General features: G+C 41.2%; 3 protein-coding genes across 14 annotated transcripts in view; all 3 read left to right on the top strand.

The window, feature by feature from the left end:
* The first annotated feature begins 1,694 nt into the window (after positions 1-1,694).
* Positions 1,695-2,762, top strand: LOC135495322 (galactoside alpha-(1,2)-fucosyltransferase 1-like). Its single transcript, XM_064783789.1, has one exon. The coding sequence runs from the start codon at positions 1,695-1,697 to the stop codon at positions 2,760-2,762; it is 1,068 nt and encodes a 355-aa protein (XP_064639859.1).
* A 1,102-nt stretch (positions 2,763-3,864) lies between these two features.
* On the top strand, positions 3,865-9,965 carry LOC135495954 (IST1 homolog). 4 transcript variants are annotated; one of them, XM_064784999.1, is made up of 12 exons: positions 3,865-4,002; positions 4,248-4,345; positions 4,657-4,733; positions 4,931-5,034; positions 5,207-5,294; positions 5,509-5,592; positions 5,789-5,902; positions 6,153-6,452; positions 6,719-6,790; positions 7,246-7,275; positions 8,647-8,698; positions 9,154-9,965. In XM_064784999.1, exons 2-12 carry the CDS (start codon positions 4,258-4,260, stop codon positions 9,351-9,353), a joined length of 1,209 nt encoding a protein of 402 aa, XP_064641069.1. In that variant the 5' UTR covers positions 3,865-4,002; positions 4,248-4,257; the 3' UTR covers positions 9,354-9,965. The 4 variants fall into 4 exon arrangements, with proteins under 4 accessions (XP_064641069.1, XP_064641072.1, XP_064641073.1 ...); XM_064785000.1 differs by lacking the exon at positions 3,865-4,002 and adding an exon at positions 4,091-4,159; XM_064785002.1 differs by lacking the exon at positions 7,246-7,275.
* Positions 9,966-10,376: 411 nt separating this feature from the next.
* Positions 10,377-22,024, top strand: part of LOC135496383 (protein phosphatase 1 regulatory subunit 16A-like) — a 54,950-nt gene continuing 43,302 nt past the window's right edge. For all 9 annotated transcript variants that reach the window (XM_064785696.1, XM_064785695.1, XM_064785690.1 and 6 more), the window contains exons 1-3: positions 10,377-10,513; positions 12,521-12,993; positions 19,588-19,658. In XM_064785696.1, the coding sequence (XP_064641766.1) occupies positions 12,720-12,993; positions 19,588-19,658 (345 nt within the window). In that variant the 5' untranslated portion in view covers positions 10,377-10,513; positions 12,521-12,719. The remainder of the gene's footprint in view (positions 10,514-12,520; positions 12,994-19,587; positions 19,659-22,024) is intronic.

Genomic DNA, 22,024 nt, shown 5'->3' with positions numbered 1-22,024 from the left:
TTACTCTGGAGGTTGGAATATTAGCCTTATTGCCGGACTGGTAACTATGGTGTACCACGCGTCTTTTTGCTTCAGATCAACGAGAAACCCCGGAAACTCGGAACATCTCCCGGGCTGCAGTCTCATGGGTTTACTGTCCAAAAACCAAACACTCGTGTGATACGCTTACTCAGTCGAAAATTCTACTTGGGAGGTTTTACTATTTGCTATCGCTTTCTTTTACTGATTGATGTTTTTCATTTTCTTAGTATCGCCGAGCTTAACCTGGTATGTTCTGCAGGGGCGAACAGAGAACAAAACTATGTGCGGAACATCAATATGAGAACAAAGACCTCCCCTTCTGATCGACATCACCGCTGTATCAAGAAGCCTTACATCTTAGAGTATAATCCTTGCTGCGGAGGTACCCGACACTTAATCAATCGACACTGACCAACAACATTGTAAAGAATATTTCGATAACCGTTGTCGCATTAAGGTCAATGAAAGACAACCAGTCATTATGAGACATATCAACTTCAATGTGGACAACGGCACACTTGTTTCAACACACGAAGAACAAGTCCATTGACTATTGTCTTTGTTATTTGGGGTTGTCGGTTCCACTCGGCCAGGAAAATGACAACAATAGTCCAATCCATTGGCAATTCCCTTTTTTCAAATTGAGAACCAATCAATTCACGGTCGTGAATGAACGGTCTACCGGTTAAGGGCCACAAAGGCCTTGCCGGGGTCCTTTGTGCTGGTGCAAAAAATGCACCTATTTACGTGTGTCATGGATGATTGACGATGACGCCAATATATCACCATCATATCTGCACGGTACATTGGCCTACACACATGTAACATGTAGTGTAGTTTGATTCCTTTACAGGTTTTCCTTTAATGATATGTCGTATCTTGGATACCGGTATTCCTTGTCTGTCACTAATATCGCAGTTTTAGTCTAAACGTTACATAATCATGTTTGCACTGCGTGATAAAATAATCGTTTCTGAGTGGACATTACTATATCACGAAAATCTGATAAAGGGGCGCAAAGTACTCGAATGTACAGGCAAATGTACACTGTTGAATGATATTATTGTGCAAGCTGATACACACGCGTAAATCGTCAAGACATTCATTAGTTATGGACAATATTGGTGAACTTGGGTAAAAAATGTGACCAATGAATAGAAGAATGGCATGCTTCAAGGATGTCAACGTTTCCTGACCTTTCCAATTCTGTGCATTCCGGGAGCATTTAGCGAAATGATGCAGAGAACCAACGGTAGGCTTTTTATCAATATGTAATTTAATTGCTTAATATTGGAGTTGAGCGGTGATCGTTAAGGGTTGACCAGAGGTATCACCATTTTGGCTTGAATTTGAAATCTTGTAAGCAATAGCATTCCGCGAAGTTACTATTTATAGCTCACAAGGTCATTTGAATAAGATATTGATGACGTTTTAGTCACGTGACAGTCGGACATCGACACTTATTTCTACGCATTTGAGCTCATTTCAAAGTCAATTATCTTTGACCCTGCATTGTTTTTAGCATGAATGATACCATAGAGTCAGAGAGAGAAATATTCAGAACAATTATGTAGTATTTCCAACACTCGGACATGTGCCAGATTGAAAATCACTAATGCGTCCTCATTTCCTTTCCAGGTTTCAAATTTATTCAAGTGTTTCTGACAATTCTTATGACCATCACCGGCTTCATGGCCGGCTACATGTTGGCGTCAGAGGAAAAATGGATGGGGCGAATCATTAGGAACACGCAGGCTTCAGCCTTCGAAGTGGTTTCCAACCCTGTTTATAACCAAACCATTCGGACTACAAACAATCATACGTTGCTGCTAAAATTACTTCTTACGCGACGCCAAGAGACGGAAGCAACAAGTCTTTCCACTGAAATTGCAACGTCCGGCGCCATGCGCAGTGGACAAATTACCACGAGGTTTAATGGCGGGACTGGAAACCAGATGTTTGAATATTCCGCCATGGTTGGTACCGCCATGAGGAATAACCTCGTCCCATTCATCAGCAAAGGCGGCTTACTCCCAAAAATGTTTATACTTGGAGACCCGACCATCTATGCGGAGGGGACGGACTTCACAAAACTTACCGTCATTGGAGAATCACAGAGCTGTGCCTACAGCAACAACGTAGAACACTTGGACTTGAAGGGCGCAAGGGCCGAAATGACGGGATACAGACAATCGTGGAAGTATTTCTCAAAATATAACGAAGTAATCCGAAGACATTTCACATTCAATACAGAGATATCAAAGGAAGCATCGGGCGTTTTGGATGCATTAAGAGGTTCCAAGCAGAACGTTACTCTGGTTGCAGTACATATCCGCAGAGGGGACATCCTTGTCGAACCTTTTAAAAGTTACGGTTATCTCGTACCAGATGAAGATTACTTTAACAGATCGATGAATTATTTTCGTGACAAGTACAAAAATGTTTCATTTGTCGTTTGCTCAAATGGCATTGACTGGGCAAAGTCGGCGTTGCATGCCGTCAACGATGACATCAGATTTGTAGAAGGCAAGAGACAGGAAGTAGACTTGGCCATCATGTCACGATGTGACCACGTGATCATGTCTGTTGGAAGTTTTGGTTGGTGGGCTAGTTGGTTAGCTGGTGGAGAGGTGATTTACTATAAAACACCTGCAAGAGCGGGATCAAGCCTTGCTTCTCAATTCAATTATCCTGAATATTATCCTGCAAATTGGATAGCAATGTGTAATAACGAAATATGATACATGTATATATATAAATTCTTTTGTTTGTCAGAAACGTTTGGTCATTCAATTAGATGAGCGATTATTGTCACTGCGCGCGACCTGGTATCACGATCGCATGCACATCAAAAATCGCTCGTTTGCGTTGGTCGTCGCAGCTGCAACTATACTGCCTGCCTGCCTGCCTGCCTGTCTGCTACACTACGGACGCCTTGGACCGGCCTCGTCCTCCGTCTCGCCCGGTAAGGAGCATTGGACTGTGCGGCGTGAGTCTACCTGCAACAAGAATCAATTCGGAGCGCCGTAGGGCCTAACGGCTCTTATCCGGTTCACTATTCAAACAACTACTGTCCATTCGGTCCGGTGTACAGACCCCAGTGATTGATTTCTCCTCCATTCACTGATTACAGAGACTGGTACTTGACGGCAATTCACTCGTCATGAACTCGATTTGGGGGCATCGGCTTCCGGTGACCGGTCAAGTGAATTTATAGTCCCCCTTTAATGACAAGATGCATTTAATTTAAGAAACATACACAAATAGGCCTATCTAGGCTAGCAGGTGGAAAATTCAATTATTATTTCACCACAAAAGGCTGCTTCTGTCAGCAGATATGAGACAGCTACCGGGGCGGGCGGGGACTATTTCTTTGTGGGGCCTTGTGGTTCAGTGTCTCTAAGGAATTCTATTTTCAGAGTCCAATGGGGGGGGGGCTTCCCCCAATGAACTGGCTAAAACCTGTCACTTTCAGAGAACGGGGGAGGGGGTTTGGGGGACTCATCCCCCAATGTACTGGCTAAATATGTCAGAAGGACGGGGGTTTGGGGGAGCTCCCCCATTTCAAACAGTTGTGTGAGTTCACTAGAGCTTGCTCTTAACATATTATCTGAACTACTGCTGTCCATTCGGCCTGTGTAGTAAGCAGACAGACACCTGTGGTTGACCTCACACTTGCACATCTCTTGTCCGCGGTTACAATCCCCGGCGTCTGTACACGAGGCTTAATTTTTTTGTACTAAACCGGATAGGAGCCGTCTTGTCTTATAGACTTGCGAAGACACCTTCTCCACGGCAGGAGCGGAATCGGTCAAAATCGTAATGAATTATTGTTTACAAACACTTCCGCATTGCGAGTTGACACACTAAACCCTTTCAAAAGTCATGCTCTTGTGACTCATTTCAACAATCACTCAATTCAATATAATATTCTCGTGACTGCCAGTAACACATATACATTCGATATATTGCAAAGTTAAGGTTGGTAGACGTAGTTCATACTCTCGGGCGTTTTTCTGAAAAGAAGATTTCTCGTATTTTTTCAATCTTTTTACAGTAGGCCTACACAGTCTTGTGTGGGACATTTAGTGGGGGAGGTTCTGAGACTACTGGATTTTGATTCGAAGAAGTCGAAGAGGCACTTATTCATCATCCCAGAAGTAAACCGTGTTTTACAGTATTTCCGTTATGTTCTTGTGTTAGTTTAATGTCTCTTTTTATTTCAGATCCATCATTATGTTTAGTTCAAAGCCAAACTATGAGAAACTCAAGACCAATCTGCGCCTGGCTATCCAGAGGTTGCGTCTATTGGAAAAAAAGAAAAGTATGTATCGCTTCTAATTCAAATTGAATAAAATGGCATGTCTTCTAATCCAAATCTTTGTTGCCTCGAAGAAAACACAGATGACGCAGCGACTTCAGGACAATGCAACAGTATTGACACTCATTGACGCAACGTTCAATCACGACGGTCTAATCCGCGTACGGGACAAGTTGGCCCTCTTTACGTTTCACAAAAAACACAGATGAGTGTGCCCCGCCGAACCGATTTCAGTCTTGGCAAAATAACTTGATTCAAGCATTTCCTTTGGCTGCCGTTGTGATCTATCCAGCAATGACTTTGTTTGCTTTCAGCGGAATTGACCCAAAAGTCACGAAAGGAGATAGCAGATTACATTTCTGCAGGAAAGGAAGACCGAGCAAGAATCAGGGTAAGTGGACATTCTGCCAGAGGCTTCGTCTGTTGCATTTGTAAACAAGAGGAGCGTATCCTTTACTACTCTGGCATTGGCAGTCCATACAAGGGCCTGGCAACTTAAAACAGCTATTTGGAATATTCAGAGCCTCTAGAGTCAAGAGTTATGAGTGCAACGTTTCTTTAAAAGGTAATTTGTTCTGATCTTTCCAGGTTGAGCACATTGTCCGAGAGGATTACTTAGTGGAAGCGCTCGAGATAATCGAATCGTATTGCGATTTCTTGCTGGCAAGATTTGGTTTGATCAAAAGCATGGCGTAAGTTAAACTTCATGCAGTCTCATTTGTGCTGTAGGCCAACACCTGACAATAATATTCCAGCATTGTAAAATTACTAAAAACTTTACATATTACTTTAGTTTTGTTCACTAAGGACTTTGAAATGTATGACTTACTTAACCTTCTGATCTACTTTGCATTCGTGTTTCAGTCGCGTTGACGAGGACCTGGACAAACCGATTGCAAGTGTGATTTGGTCGACACTGCGAGTCTGTGGTGACGTCCCAGAGTTACGGGAAGTAGGTGTCTCATTCAGGACAAGAAAGTTATAAATTTTTAAAATCTATATGAGAATTTTTGTCCCTAGTTGTACTCATCCTGGACCACAGGATAATAATCCTTGCTAGTCATGAATCGTATTGTAGCAGCAGTGACCGAGCAGACAGAAAAGAATTCTTTTTACTCTCTGATTATTATTCTATTTGATTGTGTCGTTTTGTTTGCTTTTGCCAGATCATGAAACAGTTCAGTCACAAGTATGGCAAAGAATATGTGGAGATGTGTAAGCACAGTGACTGTGAGGCTGTAGATGAAAAGGTAAACTTACACTTTGTCTTTTTCAGGTTAACTCCCTGTTTTTCTCTTTTCTTCCTTGTTGACTTTCCTATCGTGTGACCATTATCAGCAATTTCAATTGCATGGTTTTGACAGATGGTCTCTTCTTCCCCTGGGTGTCATCAGTGGGCGAACTTACAGAATACGTTTTACTGTTTGTCGCTAATTCACATTTCAGCTAAAACACAAGTTGAGTCTGCATCAACCCCCAAAGAAACTGCTGGAAAGTTATATGGTTGAGATTGCAAGGTCATACAATGTACCATTTGAACCTGACCCAGCAGTGATGATGGTAAGTCAAGAAAAACAGATGGATTGCCCCAAATCCTCCAGCAGTTCATTCAAGAAGTTAGTTTTGTTATTTTAAACTCTTATGAGTTGACTTTACCGTGATAATCAATATGGTCCATCGTACAACACGAATGAATCATATTGTCCTTTGGTTACCTTTCCAAGAATGGTTGGACTGTTGTTGGGGTCGAGTTGCTGAAATGTGACCATTTTGTCAGTCACGATTTTGAGGCATTTCCTCTTACTTTAAGGGAGATGACATACCAACAGTTGGCCAAGACTTAATAGACCTTGGCATGGCGGGAGGTCAAGATAAGAAATACCCGCCTCCTGGTGGGCCAGGACCAGGTAACGGCGGGGGACACTTTCCTGTTGCCACAGCCCACCAGCCGATGGGCCCTATTGCGCCATATCCACCCAGCCAGCCGCATGTGCCCTACCCACACCAGGATGCTGGGTACCCTCCGTCACAGCCCTCATGTCCCCCACAAAACCAGAATTCTGCCTACCCTCCAGCGGCTGCTAGTTATGACCCACAAGGTGGTCCGCCGGTAAGATTTAGAAGTTTTTCTGTTTTGCTCAAATTCAATCCCTTCTCTGCATGTGAACGTTTGCCAAAGCAGAAAAATATTTCAACATGGGTCATCAAATCTGCAATGTTTCGATTTGAAAATATCATTTCTCACAATATCAAGATTTGTCACATACACATCTAACGTTGTAGGTGATCATCATCACATTCTGTTTTATTTGAGCTTTTTAGTCCAGTTCCTGTTTCATTTTCAATCACACGGCATTATTTTTGTTTTGTAAACAGTCGAGTGGCACTCCACCACCTTTGCCATGTGTTGGCCCTGTAGTGCATGGACCCTCAGGTTCAGAATCAAATGTAAGTTTTGATGTACTGGTACCATTAGCTTTCCTCCCTGGTTTGTCAAGCCTGGAGCACATGGCGTAAATGTCTGTGATATCATGTCGTACAGAAAAAAGACCATTTGTTTTGTTGGCGTCAATGGCATTATGTCGGTTATCTATTTATATAGCATTTGAAAGACCTCTGTCACCTGGATCTCATAGACATTTACTGTTACCATGTTAACCTCTGTGTGCTGCCAGTATAAGCTTCTTGTAAAGACTAACCTGACTTTTAGGTCAAACCTTTTGCACCTAAGCTGTGTTCTTCTTAGAAGCTGTCCTCTACAAAATATGATGAACTCCTTACTAAACTTGTTGTTTGAATGATAATTTGAGTTCAACAACTTTGATAGAAAAGTTTGAGAAAAACTACAAGTTTTGATGATGGATAAACATAGTTGGGTCTTTACTTCTTCTCTCCTAATACAGACTGAGCCGGCATTTAAACCCCTTCCACAAGTATGTACACAACCTGAGATTTATGTTACTGTTTTCTTCTGTTTCTGACAGGTTATAAAAGGTTGTGGACTTGCACAATTAAAAGCCGAACTTGCATGAAATATCACTGACCGTTATGAATGTTGTTGTTGCATTGCTTATTACTGACTGTCATCAATGTCACAGAGGTTTTGAGTAGTGGAGGCTATTCAAAAGCAAGCACTCTGCTGATCTTTTTTTTCTTTTGGTGGGATATCTGTGGTGTCATGTGGATGGGAACTCTGTACAGACATGATCAAAGGCCGATAGGTCCATAGTGTTCAAATCAGAAGCCAGGGGAGACACCGACTATGTTGTAAAAGCTGCCATGTGATTTTTGTTTAAAGGGAACTGAAACCGCCAAGGCAGTTCGTATGACCTCGTTTTCATTTCCCGCGTATCGGGTGATCAGAACGAGGCATGAATGAAACATGGCGCCTAGCTGTCAATCATTGAGTGACGTCACTACCTTGGAATTTACTACGAAAACTCATGAATGAAAGATCGCATGACTCACGTGATTCTCACATGATTCTCAATAATAACAAATTGAACTGCGCATGCTCGGGCACTGGGGGCGGAGCTACAAATCTGAACTCGAATAGGAAGTCGGAAGTTTGACTTTCTCGGGCGGTGAAAGTCGAAAAGTTGAATAAATCGCTCAGCGGTTCCAGTTCCCTTTAACAGCTTATGGTGAAGGCTTGTTTTGATTGAATTCCTTAGATCACACTGGTTCCTCATTTATGGTGATAGAAACATTTGGTTGTGGTGCTTTAGCAAAATCTCCAAACCCTAGATTCCTTAACTCCGTTTTTTTGTAACTCTTCACATTTGGAGCACTTAAACAATAAAGTGACAATTTTGGTTCAGCTTTTGATCTGAGAACAAGGTGGCATTCTGACAATTGACCATTACCGGTATGTCTTTACTGTCTGGTATACTGAGAAACAGTAGTACAAATCCACCAACCTAATCTGATGACATAAACCAGAGGAAAAATGTCACTCGTGACCTTGTTCTTGTCCTCAGATCAAAATGTGAAACCTCACCATCACCCTCAAGACATCTTGGGGGAAACCCGGACAAAATCTGTAAGTATCCGCAGACATCAGCTGACTGCCATATGTGGACATCTTGCTGGAAAGATGTCCGCCACATATCCAAGACATCTGCTGATTTTGCCTGTCTATACCAAAACAGCAAAATACCCCTTCCAAGTGATTCACATAGAAACTTGTGATGAAAGCATCCTCCCCGGCTGGAGAGGGATTCAATAGTCCGTATGATCTTATTGGCTCTTAATCGTAATGGCCGATGAAATCTTTCAGTTCTGTTGTTTTCGTGTCGTTTCAGCTGCCTTCCTATAGCACTGTGATGAATAGACATCCGTCACCGCCACCAGCATGTAAGTATTTCCATAACCTTGTTTTGTGACCAGCAGCCATTTTGGCTTTGTGACCTCGAAAATCCAAGATGGTATCCACCTTAACATCTTCATCAAGCTGAGGTGGTTTGGCCATGTGACCAGAGCCAAGGGAATCCTAGCAAATGCCATCCAGCAGGGCACAGTAGAAGGCAACCGAAGATGTGGTCGACTAAAGAGGATTTGGATGGACCCTGTAAAGGAATGGGTGGGAAAAGAGACCACAGATCTTATCTGACTCTAGACAGTTCTGTCTCTATGCAACTATGGTGCCATGGTGCCAAGACCTACTAACTTAGCGCGGTATTATTAGCTGCCATTACAAAAGATAGCTGGTGAAGCTTGTAACACATGCCCAATAGGTATCTTTGTGATGACGAATGGTTCATGAAATATCAATCATATGTCAATCCAACAAGAAGTCTTTTTCGTTGCAGATAACGGTGGTGAAAACTCCACACTCCCGATGCCCCCACCAGGGCCACCGAAGGTTGACAGCACATTGCCTGATTTACCCTCCGTCCCGCTGAATGACCTCAATACGCCCGCAAACAGTTTCGGAACAAGTGCAGGAGGAGAAGATGTGGATTTTGATGATTTGACGCGAAGATTTGAGGAACTGAAAAAACGGAAATAGACTTAATTTTAGACATTTGTTCATTGGAGGGGAAGCGATAGCAGAGGGGAAGCTAGGATATCCAGAAATGGAGAGGCAGCTTGATTTTTCATCGTGGTGTTACACCCCTCAGAACAAGTGTCCCAGAATGACACCTTTGTGTCTGAGCTTGCTTGTCTTGTGCTCACCCTGAATCACTCTGGACACTTTTTCTGTGCAGTGTTCATGTTGGATATGGGTGACTTATGATGTACTTGTATTAGCCCGTCGGGATCCATCATCCACATAGGATTATATATATTGTATATAAATTGTTAATCTCTCTAAATAAATTAATGGTAATGTTTAAAGTTGCTGCGATTACAAGGCAGCAGATTTTAAAACTGCAATATTTCAGTGGCAGAGAATTGCTGTGGAAATAGTGTAAAAAGTCTGTAAACTCGTGAATGATAATGGAAAGATTCTTCGTTTACGATGCAGTTTTTGATTTTTGGCCCTGCATGGACTCTCCATGTACATGTATGTGTACATGTATGTTACCTAGTGCACATGTATTTTGGTCTCTTCCTCAGAGCTGTGATCAATGGTGCACTCTATGAAATGTCACTGAATAAACTCTTGAGATAAATATCATATTGATTTTTTGTTTCTTTTCAATGGACCAACTAACTCAACAGCTTAGAGAATCGATAACCAGCAGGACGAGTTGTTGGTATGCTAAGCCCAGCTGCTCGATGTGAAAACGGTCCGATGTCTTGCACTGGCGTAAACAATTCCTCATCTCTCCATAAATGAGTGGTCTTCTGATCCTTTGTCACGTTTGTGTACATTCGAGCATTGTGATGCTCTAGGAGTGTACATGCATTGCGATCGCCAAGAGCATGAAGACAAGAAGACAGTCAGTCTCAAAGGCACAACCTGTCCTCAGTTGTGGTACTAAACTGCTGAGGTGCAGTCTGCTCGTGGGATGTGCCTATGTCCTCAACAAAATGACGGCATCTCGTACGGTGCTGCCGCCTAGCGTGTACAACCAGCTAGTATGGCTGGCGGTTTGTGACAAGGAGAGTCTACTCACTTGTGGATTATTTGTCATTACTAATAAAGGAGAGATTCAAATGATTTAAGTAGTGCACACACTCATTGTAATTAGCATCACTTGGGATAATTTAGCTCGATTTTTGGTAGGTATAACGTTTTGTGAAGGTTTTTTGACTTGAAACTTTCGGCCTACTCTGAAGTTTAAGGTGTTGGTCTAGTCGCTGGTGTATGTATAGGAATCCCAGTGTACATTTTGTACACGAATTATACGACATATACTTTGTATACCCTTAGTGCATTGATTTGCAATATGCTAAAGTGTGGTAGTGTACATCAATGATTGTATTTATAACAGGTATGGCAGATATATCGCCGGCTAAGTTGACCTGTAATTAGGGTTATGTTTCGGCTAATGTTTAGATAAGAGTGGCCAAAGTTTTTAAAGTCCTCTTTTATAATATAATAATTTTATCACTCTTGACAAAATACAAACGGATACAAATTACAAAACAAAAATACAAAGATACAAAAAATGGACAATTTCCTTTTTTGGGCTTATGATAATATGAGGTCTGATCTATTGATTAGTAATCTTAACTAAGAGTTTTCTACTAGTATTAGTCTTTCCTTATTGGTCGATGGATAAATCTGACAAGTTGTGACTCGCATGATAAGACAGTCTATGTTAGGCCCACATTTGGAAGTAAATATGTGGATACACTTCAGACCTGTTATAATCAACTTCATCAGGCTACTTCCTTCTAAAGTCTTGGCCTAGTCAAAAGCCAGGTGACAGCGTGTGGTCCAATATGACTCGAGTACATGCTTTAGTGTAACTGTATGTGCTCACACTAGTATAATACATGTAGTATAGGCCTATGTGATTGCATTCATTTGAGCATTTGAGTTTGACATTGTATTGGGCAGACCAATGTGATTGTGAAGAGGTGAATGCTAGCAGTGTAAAGAAGAAGAATTCAATACACCCGGTTTTGATGTAACTTCACATTAGTCAGGGAATGAAAAAAATTGTGTTCTTGTACCCAAAGTAGGCCTACAGTAGAACCTCTCTATTAAGAACACCCTCGGGACTGACAAGGGCTATCCTTAATAGAGTGGTATCCTGATTAGAGGGGTCAAATTGAATGGAAACGACCAATTTGGGACCAAAAGTAGTGTCCTCAATAGAGAGGTTGTCCTTAATAGAGAGGTTGTCCTTAATAGAGAGGTGTCTGCTAAGGGAGGTTCCACTGTATATTGTGATAATTTGGCGAAAAATCGTCAACCTGATTGCCAGAGAATAGGCCCACATGTAAGCCCACTTGTAGTAGGCCTTATTCTTCAGGTGTATTATTATTCTAACATTGGTAATTGGATCAGTTTTAGTAGTTTGATTTAACCCTTTCTATACAAACAAAGCATGGGAATCGTTATAATCTTTGGTCCCTGTCTGTAATCAGTGTGGGAAGGAAATTTAGCATTGTCCATGTTGTCATTAACTTGGCAAGCAGCGCTCAGTTTTAAATGGATTTATTGTCCCCAAATTATCTCTTATTTATCCATTCATGGGTGGTGATCATGGGTGCTAGTTCTGACTTGGGGTGTATTGACAAAATGTGTCGAAGCTTTGATAGCTTGTTGATGGGCACCAGTTCAAAAGGTTTATCTTACATGAAGGCCAATGCGCACAACTGATGCACCTAAATGGCGTCGACGCAGCATTTGACTCGATAAGTCGAGAATCAAATGCGTGAAGGCCTGTCGCTTTTCTTTGCACGGAAAGCAAGCACAACAAAACATGCACATTGGGCATTGTGTTTGTTGGTTGAATTGCACGTGCATAAGGCCTCCAATGTACAAATGAAGAGGCAGAGGATTGAAATTCCTGCCATTCAGCTGAAAGAATTTGCGTCAATTTTATTGACATCTGGTAACACTGTTTCAATAAGGCCTCTTGTACATGCAATGCACACAGCAAATAAGACAAAAACGCTATGTAGTTGGTTGAGGTTAGTCTGTAACTTAGAGCCTAGAGGCCTAATAATACACAAACGTAAGATTTGCAGGTCTTGTACATTTTACACATCTTCACACACCGGTCTTCTTGCTTTCAAAGAGTCTGGACATTTCTCTCGTTCATCTCATTTCAGGTTTTCATATTGACCCATCCGACCTTCACCTTGAGCTGAATTTGACCTTGAGCAGCACGACCTTGACCCTAATCATGGTGGACAATCAAAAACCCACCCACCATCACATCTAAGGATTATTTTTCACATCGGATTACACACGGACATTGGATTAACTTCTGTCTTAAACTAGGGTGGTGATTCTGAACTCTCTGTCATCATGGATCACAACGAGTTAATGGCAGAGCTCCCCCTAATGGAGAAAATGTCAACTCAAGAACGTCTCAAACTTGCTAAAAAGCGACGGAGCCAGCAGCTGAAACGCTGGGGACAATACGAGAAGGCCCTGGAGAAGGAAACCGTTAAAAAGCGCAAATCCTCCCAGTCAAATAATTTTGTTAAAAAACCAAAGAAGACTGGAAATAAGGGACACATCCAGTTTATTGCTAATATTATGTTACTGGAGGCAGCTTCAAGAAATGATATTGAGGAAGGTAGGTCAAAAGTTTTCTCTCTAATTTTTATTCAACAGTCATGATGACATGCTGTTAAAATGTAAATGCAAACTGCCAATGATAATTCAGATTTACCCGTACTTTTCTTAATAAAAAAAAATCAAAAAAAATCAGGTTTTTATTTGGTTGGCAGGTGTTAAAAGACATCCCGGGGGTTAGACTTTCACCATTTGTCATGCTTGTGGGATATGATACGATAGCGTTCTTTGAGGTATACCCGGGTTACCGTAGGGCGCTTCACAAGCCCTAATAAGGTGAGCGCGCAGTGGAGGAAATGATATTGTCAGTTTCAGCTGGCAGGTATGTTGATCATGTTGATGGATGAGATGTCTGTATGTGGGCAAGCAGGAGGCCCTATAGAGGTTTAATCAGGATGCACTGTCCGTTGCGGTTATTGCCTGGCCTGTTGGTGACTTGTTTAATAATTTAGCCCAGCAGAGAGTCCCTGCTACAAGTACAAGGGCCACCGCAGCTCACAATCTCGTCATCTCAGTTCTACATTGCTATAACATGTAAGGAAAAGGGGGCAAGTTTATGTTGGATATTATTCTAACCAACGAATAGTACCCATCCACACTCTTTGGCCAGTCTTTGACTAACACCAACCTATTGACATTCACCATGTCAGAACTCTCTTCATCCTGTCAACAAAGCTGGGTAACAGTCATATGATGTCCTCAGGGAGGCAGTTCAAATTCCTCAATGGTCCTCATCAATCTGGGCAGTCAGCAAGTATCTGATAACTCATCCTAGGGGAGTTTCACAGGCCATGGACATCGTGAGGGGAGTTGTCGGTTGAATGCCCAAACAATCTACATAGTAGATGATATCGCCAGGGAGAATTTCATAGCTAGCTGAGGCAATGTTTCCTGGACTTGTTTACAGTCACATATTTCGAAAGTATTGCATCTACCATACAAAATGCTGCGCATTAGTCAGTATTTGCAAAAAAGAATATACTAATGCACATAATTTGCTGGGTTTGCATTGAATGAACATGACTAGCCAGTTGAACTGTATTGATTATGAGTTCACCTCTCTGAGCTACAATTGTATGCACTGGCCCATGTGTATGAAACACAATCAATGCAGTCAGCTAATGATCACAATTCTTTCCGAATTCAGCTCTTAAAACTGATATTGATATGCCCTGCCACTGGTATAATGTAGGTCAACTAAAGGTCTTTGACAAAGGGTTTACAGAATGAAGGATAGTGCTTGAAATTGTTTGTAAATCACTTGAATGAATGACTCATTTGATGTCGAAAGCCTTTGACATTGATTTTGAACGCCCTGTGCACGATAACGATAGAAACAAACCTGTATAATGCTTATCTGCCAGAGACATCGCATTTTTTCGTCTCGTGAATATCTCAAAATGAGATATCCAATGAACATATGTAACATTGGATCTCTAACATTTTAAAAGATCGAGAGCAGCCAACATAATATCATCTGTGGAGGAATTCAACTTATGGATGCAAAATCACATGATGGGTGAGATCAAACAATTAGCACTATGGTAAATGCCTTACTGTTGTGTCATGTGTAATACTTGATATACAATTAAGCCATGCATATGGTCTATACCTTTATTTGCCCATCCTTTTTTAGCTTCTGAACAAACAGACCTATTCATTGCAAAGTTATGCACCCAAGGCACTGTCTGCCATCAATAGCTACATGTATTGTATCAGATTGCTTGGAATTGTCCACGATATTTGTATAAAACACACAAGGCACAGATATAGTTATTAGTATGTCAGGATATTTCTATAGTGCGAGGCTTTGTGATAGTTTGACCTCAGTGTCTAAGACCTGTTTACTGCATTACGAGTGAGCAATAGCCCTCACTAAGTACCTATAGCTCCGAACAGGAGGACCTCCTGTCTGAATACATGCACATAGCAGGCAAAAAAGCAGTAGGTTTTGGGTTATTTTTGGCCGGCTTGTTCGTCATCATCCCCAGTTTTAGCACGTTGATGAAGAGAAAATACATTTGTTCTTAAGTCAATGTTCTCTCAATGCTGTAGGCAAACCCCTGAAACCATTCAAACATCCAGTTATGGAACAAATAAGGGCAATAATGGAATAGTGTTGTGTGGGAGTAAATTCTAACCACCGGGAATATTGGTTACCACACGGCAAGCATGACCCCCTCAGTACAGCCTACATTTTACACCACTCGGACCACTGACGTACTTAGTTTGAATCTGATAAGCATGACCCCCTTCTCATTACACCATTGACTATACCTGGCTCATTCAGGACTCTGCATTGCCACTAGTCAATGACTTCCAATTCACCCAATCATAACTGTCTTGGGCTAATCGGTTGTACATTTGTATACAGATCCAAGCAAATCAATAGCAGATTATCACCAAGGCTGATCACACTTTCCATGTGCGTTTCTGCAAAATCGATTTGTCCTTAGATTATGGTGAATGTGACTGATGGCTAGTGAGTTTGAATTGTGACAAATAGATTCTAATAATCTCTAACATTTCCCTCAATGGGATAGAGACACTGTCGGTGATTTCGCTACATATTGCTATATGGCGACGGAAATTTGCTTTAAAATGGAACCTAGGCAACTCCACCTACAATCATCTATAAATAGCGTAGTATTTTCTACGACTGATCCATGTAAACAGAGGTTGTGACGTCCGTAATGATATTTATATCAAAACAGCATTATGCAAGTGTGATGACATGATGTGGGTTCAGTGTACCATTGCATTACCAATTCTGTCATTCTGTGAAAAAATGCTAATTGCTTTTTGATGGATCTGCAGTAATGGGGTAATACCCACTTGAGGGCATGATTGATGATTGATGTCATGGTTGATCAGTTCATGAATGTGATTTGAGATGATTTCAGCGGCTACCCATAATTTAGACTGAGGTTGAAGGGAACCACAGCTATCAGGTTTGGGAAAGCAAAGTCCAACTTTTTTCGTTATAGTTGTTGTATTTGTATTGTGTTGAAAAAAACACCTGTTTGCGTGCAGATGTTGTTATCATTTAGCATAATGGCTGAATGTCATGAGAACACCTCTCAAAGTGTTATGACCAATATCAACACCAATCAGTGATGCTTCCACTTACAAGCCTGTGATTGTCGATTGCAGTTATATTGCTCATGTTTCGTCAATCAATGATGGGAACCATTTTTCCATAGGAAAAGTTGGTGATGAGGCCAGAAAAGCAGCAATGGTGATAGCATTCCACTCGGCCTAATCTTTCTTACCGAAAATGAGACAGGGTTCTCCCTGGTTTGAAATTCTCACAGTTTAGACTGGCTGCAAGACCTGCATTCTCTTCTCATTGTCCTGTAATGCCTGCTCTGCATGTAAGTAGGATGTATTGCAACTATAGAATGTGTCATGACTACAAAAATATCGACAACATTTGGACCCGATTCATCATTTTATTTGCATATTAGGCCATCCTCGATAAAGTAATTAGATCTCAGCAATTATGATTATCCTAATTATTAGGCTAATATCTGTTTTCTTTCAAGGAAGATTTAGGATAATTACCATTTCTATTGTGGTAGGCCTACGTTGAAAAGATTTAACACTAACAGAACTTGCCAGCAATGCGAGCATGGTCAGTCAGTTCTGATCAGAAAGAGATTTTGGGTCATATCAGTAAAAATAATAGTCCTTATGATTGATAGCGTTTTGATACTGCACTGCATTTCCTGTACGTGCCTGCTACAAAAATATGTTGATTGCTGGGACAAGTCTGAATGGCATGATGCCAAGATGACTGGTGAAAATGATGCTACCGGAAATCGCTTGTTAAGGTTCTGAGCCATGGATGACCCTTGTCAAACCACACGTTGAGTGCTCATTCACTGCATTACACTATGCAGCTCCAGTGCATGGTGGAATGGTCACAGCCATAACCAGAATCACAGAATTTTTTGCCTATCCTGGTAAGACTTGCAATAAGGTGTGTGTCAAATCTTCATTATATGCCATATTATAATCAGAATGTGGATGATCTGAACATTCAATCCTGATACTGTGGAAGATTTTTCATCACATGATGGCAGGGAAATTGTTGTTCGAATGTTCTGAAAACCAATTTGGGTGTTTTTCTGCCAGTTTCTCCCTCTAACTTTGTATCCTGCAAATCAGTTGACTTTTTCATTCGCGAAAGATGAGAAAATTGAATTGCTGCTAAAATTACCATGGCAACAGCCCCTTTTAAAAACAAGATAAGCTAAGTGGATTCTCATTTGTGCTGGGATTTTTTGTATTGACTTACGCTTGTCTGTGATGAAAATGGTGTGTGATTGGTTATTTTGTCGAAAAAAAGCGTTGAGATGATTATTGCAATTTTACGTTAGAGTTGCATCAATTTGGTAGACAATTTTCTGTTGCTAATGCTCGCTGTTACTTAGGGAAGTTTTTTGTGGTTTAGCTTCTAAAAAAGGCTTGTTCAGTTTGTTGATAAAAAGATATCAGTTTGAGATATTTGACAAACTAATGCTTATGGGAATAAATAAGACCATGCATAAGTATCTGGGAAAGAGTGCACCTGAATGTCCTTGTGAATGTCTGCTGTCGAGGGTGGGTTAAAGGGAACTGGAACCGCCAAGCGATTTATTCAACTTTTCGACTTTCACCACCCGAGTAAGTGAAACTTCCAACTTCCTATTCGAGTTCAGATTTGTAGCTCCGCCCCCAGTGCCCGAGCATGCGCAGTTCAATTTGTTATTATTGAGAATCATGTGAGAATCACGTGAGTCATGCGATCTTTCATTCATGAGTTTTCGTAGTAAATTCCATAGTAGTGACGTCACTCAATGATTGACAGCTAGGCGCCAGTTTCATTCATGCCTCGTTCTGATCACCCGATACGCGGGAAATGAAAACGAGGTCATACGAACTGGCTTGGCGGTTTCAGTTCCCTTTAATATCCTGATCTAGAGTTCTACATTCACTGAGTGCCAATTCCTGCCTCCATAATCATATGTCACCAGTTGCTCACTGCCTTTATCTCATATGTAACCTGGATGTGCCTTATCAGGACTCCAGAGACCAGCCTTTGTTTGACATTTGTCAACTTTGCTTCTACTGTTTCATAATGTCAGTAACAAATCCTGGGTCTTTGAAGCAAATAAGAAAACACCAAATGACGCTGCTCTAACTAGTAGTTGTAAAATATAGAAAGAACATACTCCTTTTTGCAGCCAATTATATCAAAAGTGAAAGCAGTAGTACACTCTTTTCCACCTTTTGTTGTAGGATTCAAGGTGTTTATCTCTGCATATCCCCTTTGAGTATGAACAACAAAGGCAGGAGTTTATCTCCACTATGTTGCATTGCTTTGATGTCAGTGAATGGATGCACATTGGTGGTGTTGTCAGAGAAGGTAGATTTGACTTTGTAGCAGCTATGACAAAGGGACGTTCTGTTCTATCATCAGCTGGTTAGGGTTGAAATTCTTAGGGTTGGGGAGGGGGGGGAGGATAATGCTGAATAAGATACTTTAAAAATGTATTTTAAGACACTCCTTTTCAAAGAAACTGATACCTCATGGTTGGTATTGTTGTCTCCCTAAAACTGCTATAGCTCAAATGTTGGCCAAAACCTAACTACAAAAGACATAAATACTTTCAGTCAGACGCAAAAAGGAAAAAAAAAGTTCCAGCTGAAAGAACATAGCTCCCAATAGTCTGCTATTCCTATAGAACACATACATGGCTTTGGCTGAAGCTCTGTTAATGCGATCAGATAAATTGTATTTTCACATAATATTCAGCCCTGGGGATGTCAATTTACTAAAACTTATCCACTATCGGAAAACTCAACATGAGAAGTATTATGAGAATTGCCTTTAGCTTAACAATTCCAAGTCAATCTTCCAAAAATCGCTCATCTTCAAACATCTCAAAGGACTAATTTAAAATATAATGATGTTGTAGGAATGCTCCAAAGTTGGGATGAAATTGCATTGTCCCCTTGCTCATACAGTGCTTTCATTTTGAGTGCATCGTTGAGAACCTACTGGTTGGCTCATTATAAGATGATTTTTCAGGGTGTAATTTATACACTTTTAGCCAGTTCACTATGAAAAGTCAGTTTTCTGATCGGTGCATCATGCATCAGGCTTTTGATGACGCAACCCAGTCTACACATTTGCATTGCAAGTGTATTCAGTACTTTGCATTATGGAAATTTTCAAATACAAGTTCACTGCAAATGCGAGTAGGCCTAGCATCCTATGGTTGAATAGCTGTTGGACAGATAACTCATCATGTGGTTCAAGGAATGTGTTACAGAAACTCACCAGTTTGTTTACTCTGAAGTGCAGGTGAAGAGCTTGCACTTTGCTATCAAAGAGTATACGGTTGCATTCTACCCCCCCCCCCCCTCCTCAAGTGCCCACTTCACCCCCTCCCCACTTCTTCAAGTGCTGGCAATGAAGTTTAAGTGGGAGAGTCATTCATGATTCCCAATTTTCTTTTTGCAGGAAAAAGTTCCTGCCTTTCTGCACAGGTATACAGCAATAAATCTTGATGAAATACTGAAACAAACATGTTTTCTCTCTTTACAGTGCAACACCTTCTCAACGCAAACGTGAGCCCGGATGTAACAAATGAAGATGGATTAACTGCATTACATCAGGTAAAGAACATTGAAAACACATCTTGATGGGTCTCTATGGACGCCGTGACCTTTTCAGTTGCTGCGGGTGCATGTTCTCAAAACCATTACCCATTCCCAAAATAAGAACCGAAAAGTTCCCATGATGAAATTCTTGGAAACGTTTAGCTTGAGGGGTCAATACTGGCCGGCAGCAATCTAAAATGGATGAACAAAAATGTCGTTATACACAGTCACATCAGAACCATCTCGCTGAGGCTTCTGAAATTGTTCAAATAGTAGTCCATCTGTCTATCAGACGGATTATTGCTAACCCTGATAGAATAGAATGTCGGAAAAAGTTGTTGTGGTCGGAAAAAGTTGTTTTGGTCGGAATTGTTGGCTGTGAACCAATCCTCTAACACATTTCCTTCTTTCCCATAGTGCTGCCGGAAGGCCTACCATAGTTAGTTGCCATTTGTTTTTCTTCCCGAATATCAATATTATGCAGTGTTGTAGACACAGCTTCCAATTCTGGAGATGTGCGGAGGCGGTTGATAGCATTAGCATATTGGTTTATGATTTGGCTGTGAAGAACAACACCCTGTTTTACTGATGTTAGGACAACCTTCAGACATCTTCTGATCTGCTCTCCTGATCATTTTCTGTGTGCTGTTTTAAGCAGCCAGGTCCCCATGGATCACTGACCCTGCAGTGACCCTCTCTGGTTGGTAATCTCATTCCCTGCAGCTCATAAAATTTGTAGTCCAGTCTGTCATAAATATTGCCATCCCTAATGGAATAGGATGTTAAAAAAAGCAGTTATGGTCAGTAGTTTTACCTGAAACTGTTCTTCTGACACTGGCTTTTGCGGGTTAATCAGGTTATTTTCAATCACAGGGGAACAATTTGCATAATCATGGTCAGAAATTGAGTCCAGCACTTCATCGCCTTGATGGCTTTAGGGAGACTCGAAGCTTTCATCCATAGAAAACAGAATTACTATGGGATGACCACCACAGTTCTTTGGTGTTCCGTGTACACCAAGGACCACTAGGATTCAATTTGGTAGCAAATATTCAACATGGGCCCTTATAGAGAACCTTGGTTGTCTCAATTTCAAATTTCTTTTCTGACTAAAAACTGAATCCAACCATTCCCGGAAGAAGCCATTAATTGCGGAAAACCAGCATTCATACGGCCAGGTGTTGCTATTCTTGTGTATCCCGCTTGTCATTTATCAGAATTGTGGTCATTAATGTCACAAAAAAGGAAATGACGGCTATTTTCGTTGTTGCAAGACTATTCTAGTGCGTAATCAACAAATTAACATGGCATGATTTTTTGCTCTCTGTACAGGAAAAAGCATGCTGATCCCCTCCTTAGAAACCATTAACTGCAAGTTAAAGAGATCCTGTCGTGACCCAAGTCTTTATTTCGCCTAGCTGAACGTAGTAAAAATAACTAAATTGGAGATTACCTCTTACGCAGTTCATTGACTGGAGCCAGTAATGTTATGCAACGTTATGCAATGTTAGCCAAATGAACAGCTCACCGCAACAACTACCTAGGGGACCTTGAAACTGCTAATATCTAACAAAGGAAACTTATTCCCGCCTTAGGTTTTAACCGGGCCGTTCAAAACTCCCCATTTTTATAAGCGTTTCTCGATAGCTTCCCTTTAATAGGCAATCTTATTGCCTGATGTTGTTGATCTGTTTTCTTTAGCCATGGATAGTAGCACAGCTATTTTGCTGAATGGCAATCGTTTCATGGAAAAGAGGGAAAACCAGTTTCGGTCTGGAGACTTCTCTTTATTCGAAAACTCTTCTATCATCATTCCTTGCCAGACTATTGGAAAAGAAATTTACGAAAAACCTGTTTTATTTTTTCTGCTTTGACTTTATCCTTCCTCTTTCTACCAGTCAGCAGGCCATGGTACGCACATATATCCTTCCTTAATAGCTACCAGTCAAAGGGGGGACATCCTTCCTCTATATAGCTGCCAGTCAATTGGCCATACAGGGTGAGAACCCGTTCTGATCCTTAGCTTTCTTACAAATGATGCTCATTACAATATACAACGAGCTACTAGAAAACTTGAGAGAAAACGTCATCTGTTGCGACTTAATGATCAAACCTGATGTTCCTAATCTCATTTCGTGGCATGTAGATGACATCGCATGTCTGTTCGGCAAGCTTGTGATCATTCCGCGCAGAAAAGCAACTGAAAAAACCTGATTCTATCTGGCCAATGGATGGGCGAGCACTTGTGCTCAATTAGCTATGGAAGCCATGGTGCAGTTATTGAAACCTTACATGACGGACTTGTTATTCCTGTTACCCCATCCACTGCTTTTTATGGCTTCGTGGAGCTGTCCCCTGGAATACGATTATAAAAGGGAGCT

The sequence above is a fragment of the Lineus longissimus genome, chromosome 11 (genome assembly GCF_910592395.1).
Source record: "Lineus longissimus chromosome 11, tnLinLong1.2, whole genome shotgun sequence".
NCBI classification, from domain to species: domain Eukaryota; kingdom Metazoa; phylum Nemertea; class Pilidiophora; order Heteronemertea; family Lineidae; genus Lineus; species Lineus longissimus.
The sequence above is the reverse complement of the archived record's forward strand: the minus strand, read 5'-3'. Positions and strand labels throughout refer to the sequence as shown.